Source organism: Buceros rhinoceros, unplaced genomic scaffold (assembly GCF_000710305.1).
Source record: "Buceros rhinoceros silvestris isolate BGI_N320 unplaced genomic scaffold, ASM71030v1 scaffold30827, whole genome shotgun sequence".
Taxonomy (NCBI): Eukaryota; Metazoa; Chordata; class Aves; order Bucerotiformes; family Bucerotidae; genus Buceros; species Buceros rhinoceros.
In genome coordinates this window covers 11,844-17,928 of record NW_010424454.1, presented here as the reverse complement: position 1 = coordinate 17,928, position 6,085 = coordinate 11,844, and the positions used below count along the sequence as shown (strand labels likewise).

The 6,085-nt window shown below is 55.6% G+C and overlaps 1 protein-coding gene across 1 annotated transcript; it reads right to left on the bottom strand.

Annotated features, from left to right (window-relative positions):
* Positions 1 to 33: 33 nt before the first annotated feature.
* Positions 34 to 671, bottom strand: GNG12 (guanine nucleotide binding protein (G protein), gamma 12). Its single transcript, XM_010140811.1, has 2 exons — positions 576 to 671; positions 34 to 159 (listed from the first exon to the last, which is right to left on the bottom strand). The coding sequence occupies exons 1-2, from the start codon at positions 669 to 671 to the stop codon at positions 34 to 36; spliced, it is 222 nt and encodes a 73-aa protein (XP_010139113.1).
* Positions 672 to 6,085: the final 5,414 nt, after the last annotated feature.

The following is a 6,085-nucleotide window of genomic DNA, read 5'->3' as shown; positions in this document are numbered from 1 at the left end:
TGCGGCGGCCGCCGGGGAGGCCCTGCCGCTCTCCTACAACAACACGCAGGTTTTCTTGTCCTTGAAAGGGTTCTCGGAAGTGGGGATGCCCATGAGCAACGGATCCTTCTTGGCGTGTTCCTCGCAGTAGAGCATTAGGTCTGCTGAGGCTTTTGACACCTGCAGAAGCAGGAAAAAAACCCCCATAAAATGGTATTTCCCGTGGTAGCGCGATGAAGGCGCAGAGAGCTGCAGATGGGTACAAAGTCCCCGCGTGGGGCGGGAGCGGTGCTTGGAGAGCCCCGTCTCCTGTGGCAGACGCGCTGCTGTGGAGCTGCTCCGTGCGAGGACGAAAGGATGGCCCCGGGTGCTCCTCGGGGTCAGCGGGTGAGACCAGCCCAGAACAGAACACTGGGAATAAACGGGAGAGGGACCCCAGTAACACAGTAGGTTCCTAACGAGGAAGTTCTCGTCCCTAACACTGGGGACAGCAAACAAAGGTGTCCTCAGGTGACTCGCCCTTCCAGGAACACACACGGCTGGAAGGGGAAAACGCCCCAGAATGAAAGGAGGGCTGAAGGGGGATGTGCTCTCACCTTTATTCTTTCTATTGAGGCTTCTATCCTTAACTGCTGGACGGTCCGACGAGCCTGGGCGATGTTGTTGGTCGTGGTCGCTGTTTTGCCAGACATTTTCAGTGAAGCGGGGAGGTTCTGCTTCGAAAGAGAGTGGGTTATTTTGCCAGGAGGTGGCACAGCACGTTAAACTCTTTGTACACACAGAGACAACCCGGACACACTGCAAAAACTGTCTTTTTTTTTTAAACTAGTTTGCTCAATGGGAGCTGTCTGCAGAGGAGCAGCTCAGTGAACGATGCTCTGCATCCACAACACCCTCCAGGAAAAATGCACTGAGCTCGTGTGCATCTTATTGCTTCACTCACCCCCATGTCAATGGGCGATGTGAGGTTTTCCCCCGCTCTGCTCTGCCCCAGTGACGCCACATCTCAAGTGCTGGGTCCAGTGCTGGGCTCCCCAGTTCAGGACAGACAAGGAGCTACTGGAGAGAGTCCAGCGAAGGCTGCGAGGATGAGGAGGGGCTGGAGCATCTCTGTGCCGAGGAAAGGCTGAGAGCCCTGGGGCTGTTCAGCTGGAGAAGAGCAGCCTGAGAGGGGACCTCCTCCATGGGATCAAGAGCTAAAGGGGGTCAGGAGGAGGGGCCAGACTCTGCCCAGTGGTGCCCAGTGACAGGACAAGGGGCAACGGGCACAAACTGGAACCTGGGAGGTTCCACCTGACCCTCAGGAGACACTTCTTTGGCGTGAGGGTGAGGAGCCCTGTCCCAGGCTGCCCAGAGAGGGGCTGGAGTCTCCTGCTCTGGAGAGACCCCAGCCCCGCCTGGACGCCCGCCTGGGCACCTGCTCTGGGGACCTGCTCCAGCAGGGGTTGGGCTGGGTGATCCCCAGAGGCCCCTGCCAGCCCCACCAGGCTGGGATTCAGCCTGCACTGTCTGGGCTCTTTCAGGTCTGCAGCAGCTTTACAACATGTCAGAGGACAGGAAAACAAGAAGGCAAAGTTCAGAGACGCTCTCGCGGCTGCTGCCTGCTCCCATGTGCCCATATATGGGGGGCTGTGGAAAACAACTTACAGCTCTGGGACTTTCCTTCTCCAGGGAAGAATGCAAAGCATCAACCCCAATGCGGGGCTGGTGTTTGGAAGGTGTCCAGTGAGATGGGAGGATGCCTTCCCCCAGGCTCAGCCAGCCGCTCCGGCAGTGACCTGAGCACCATTCTTGCAGCTGAATCCCCGTTTGCAGCTACCTGCTGGATGCCCACATGCCACCGGCTTACGAGGAGCCTAGCACATGCCAGGATGCCAGCTGGCCCAAGGAAGAAGCTCCCCACCCCACAAAAAGGCAGTGGGCGAACCCAGATTGTCTGTGTGTGACCCTATCCAGACAAGGAAGACAGCTCTGACTCGAGACCAGGGCCAAGAGGATGCTCCGTCCCTTCACCTGCACCACGCTGGAAGCCACCTCGCCCCGTCTCCCTGTGGCGTACCCCTGCTGTTTCCCATCCCGTAGGGGCATCCAGCTGCTGCTGCTGGAAGGAAATGAGTTGTGCATGGAGCAGCAGGAGCAGGGACTGTGCATTCCAAAGAACATCCCTACGGGCAGCGCAGCAGCACGGAGCTGGTTCCTCAGGTTCCAGCAGTTCCAAGAGGAGCTGGTTTGGGACAGCCCCAGCCTGTGACACCATCCATTCTGCGCCAGTCCTGGCAGGCAATTCCTAGCGGGGCTGCGCTCAAACCCTGCCCTTTGCCTTCCCCAGATCCATGAGAACAATTTGCTCCGCGGTGCTGTGCCTAAATCATTGCAGGGCCTCGAGAGCGATGGAGCTACCCGTGACCTTTCCAAGGGCTGCGCACAGCCTTGCCGCGTGGGCTTCGGGTTTCTCACGCCTCGGCCCGCCGAGCAGCTCTGTTTTTCCAGACAGGGCTCCTGCCCGCCCAGCACCAAGTCCCTATTTCAGCACACGCCAAAAGGGTTGGTAGGCTGCTCAGCAGGGCCCCGATTTCCCCATTTTCCCCCTCCCTCTGCAGACCCAGCCCTGGGTTTGAAGTTTGCTCCCAGCACGTGTTAGGCCAGTACAGCCCGTGCTGGTGAAGAGCACCCACGGCAGATGTGGGAGCTCATGGCCAACTTCTGCTGCTCTTCTAACATCCTCGTGGTGAACAAAGCGAGCTGCTGGTTTTCCCAGCACCAGTAACGGCAAAGCCCAGTGAAAACGGGATCCAGCGGCATCGCAGAGCAAATGCCAGGCTGCAACAGGATGCTGCTGCAGCTGGGGAATGGCCAGGAGCGGGACACGGCGGGACACTCCTCGCAGCAGCAGAGGCACTGCCAGGAGGCAGAAACGGTACATGCTCAGCTCAAGGAACGCTCGTGACTGGTACTAGGCATCATTAAAAGCTTATTTCCTGGAGCAAATACGAAGAACACACTCGTGAATCTCTCCAATCTGCATGAATCGGAGCGGCCATTCTCCAGCTCACTGACCCACCTTCCCAGTAACTCCCTGCATCCAGGAGCAGGAGGCACGCGTGGAACACAGAACTTGTTTAAACACTGCGTATGCTCCCAGCAGCCCACTTCAGGGCATATCATGGGAGGTCTGTGGTAATTTTAGAACCTCCAAACATGTGCCAGTTTAGAGATCACAGCTCGCTCGCTTCCCGACCTGCAGCATCCAGGAACTGGAGCTTCTCAGAAGTTGCCCAGAGAGGCTGTGGATGCTCCAAGTCTCCAAGGCCAGGTTTGACGGGGCTTGGAGCAGCCTGCTCTAGTGGAAGGTGTCCCAAATATTAACATGCATTTTGATGGCACCTCTAGTGATTCAATCTGCAAATTGCTGAAGAGGAGTAGGAATGGTGAGTGACCCAGCAGGAACATCTTTGTCCAGACACAGTTGTAAATCAATTCATAAAGGTTCAATATTCAGAGATTTTCGGAGAACCACAGGATGGTTTGGGTTGGAAGGGACCTTCACAGCTCCCCCAGTCCAACCCCCTGCAGGAAGCAGGGACATCTGCACCCAGAGCAGGGTGCTCAGAGCCCCAAGGGCCAACCTGACCTGCCATGGGGCCAGCGATGAGGCTGCTGCCACCTCCTGGGGCAACCTGGGCCAGGCTCTCCCCACCTTCAACAGCAACAGTCTCTCCCTTCTCTCTGCTCTGAATCTCCCCTTGTCCTGTCACAACAGCCCTTGATGAACAGCCCCTCCCCACCTCTCTTACAGGCCCCTTTAGGTACTGCATAAAGTTGAAAAAGGAAGCCCTCACCCCACAGCCCCTGCTGAGCAGCCCCTGCCCAGCTTTCGGACACCCCTTGCAGCACTGACAGGCTGCACTCAGGTCTCCCCGCAGCCTTCTCTGCTCCAGGCTGAACCCCCCCAGCTCTCTCCCCTCTCCTCCCAGCAGAATCTTTCTGCAGCAGCAGCTGAGGAAAATGGTCTGGACAGAGAGCGACTCCACGGGCACCAAGTGGGGGACACAAAAATACGGGACAGTGTCTTGGCTACATAGAACTGAAATGGTAGAAGAGAAATTTAAAAGGAATTCCTCATGTTCAGGTAGTGCATTTATGAAGAGGTATGAGACTATTAGAACTCTGGGGAATTTTCTCTGCAAAGGATACGGTGAGAAATCAGAAGACTCTGCTTTAGGGGGTTGATCAGAATAAACCCACAGGACCTGAGCTCTGCCTTCACCCCGCTCCCCCTGCCTCCTCCTCACCAGCACCGTGGTCAGAACCTCTGCAGGACCCTGGGGCCAAGGAGGCCGCTCGCCTCATGGTATGGGCACAGCGCACCAGACCTGACAGAAAGCCCTGCAGAAGACAGCTGCAGCTGCAGAACCTTCCCCACACCCGCCACGCTCACGTGTTCGTGACAAACGAGGCATCCAAGCAAGAGCCTCCAGCACGCACTGCTAGAGCTGGAAAATGGGGCTGCTCACTCTGCCGGCGCATAGCAAAGGGACTCAAGAGCTTCAGAAGAATCAGTTCTGGAGCAACAAGGAGCTCTTTCACCACAGATCCACTACACACCAAGTACGAACTCCACCTCCAGAGCCCGTGGTTTTCACTTACTCCATTGAAAAACTACGGTGTGAAACGAAACTAACCCACAGCCGTTTATTTTTATAAGGTAAACACCTGCATCTCTGAGAATGGAGATAGCTCAACTTTGGTGGATTGCTCCAATTTTAGTACTTTAAAAAAAAAATACAACATAAGGTTAGAGAACAAACAAACAAAAAGATAAATTATTTTCTCTTGTTTCGCCGGGGTGAGCTGAGGCTGACTGTGCTCAGCTTTCCCAGCTCAGCCCCAAAACCCCTTTTCCCGCTGGTGAGGGTCGAGTTTCTCTGCAGTCTCATCCCATCCTACATGAGTGACCTCATCGGGAGTTTCAGTGCTTGTTTTCCAGGCTGGTTCCCTTCATTAATAAATTAGATGTCTAAAAACAACCCCAAACCGTAACATCTGAAAATTAAATTGCTGTTCCCTCACCTCCAAACAAACACAAGCAGCATTACTTTAATAGTCCTCCTAAGATTACTAAAGCTCTTCTACAGAGAGATTTACAAACAACTAGGTCATCACCCAATAATACTGTTTTCCCGGCGAGTTCCTGGCAACCTCCTGTCCTAACGAGGCCGCTGCGGCCATCTCGAGCTGCAGGATTTCTGACAGGGTACATCTCGTTTCAGACAACAGCCAGGGACTGCAGAGAACTGGGCAGCTTTACATCTGCAGGTCTGCAGAACTGGGGGTGTCGTGCCCTGGGAGCCTGGGACAGGGCTTTGTGTAGGACAGGGAAGTGTCCCAGGGGAATTAAGCCATTCTCTAAAGACCAGACCACTTGGTTGGGGACAGCATCATTCCAATTTCCAGGAAACAAAACCTTCATGATCAGTGGGCAGCCCTGAGCAGAAAGCAAAGACACCCTGGGAGCCCAACTCATCCCACCACCTCTCTCATGGGGCTCTCTCCTATCCTCCAGCACTCACAGCCACAACTATTCATTTGGACCAAAATCCAAAGCTCCAACAAGTTTTTCAGTTCACCACCCAAGCCAAGGCACAGCTGGTGTGATCACCATGGGGTGACACGCCACGGCTGGTGTGATCTCGGGCTGTCCCAGGCACGAGGTGAGCAGGGTTCCCCGCGCCTGCTGCTGTAGAAACACACAGCGAGTGACAACCTCGGTCCCCGCAAGCGATAATGTTGAGCCAGGGCTTGCCAAACCTGAGGGTGATGACAGAGATTGCCCAGCCCCAGAGCAGCTGCGGGCATGGCTACAACTCTCCCTTGTCTGAATCACAACCTAAAAAGAGACAAAACAAGCAGTCCTACCAACAGCCTCTCTGGCTATGGTGGCCAAGGCAAAGCTTTTCTCAGAAAGGGCTCTGCAGAGACAGGCTGGTTTGGGTTGAAGGGACCTTCCAAGCTCACCCAGTCCAACCCCTGCAGGGAGCAGGGACACCTGCACCCAGAGCAGGGTGCTCAGAGCCCCAACGGTCAACCTGACCTGCCATGGGGCCAG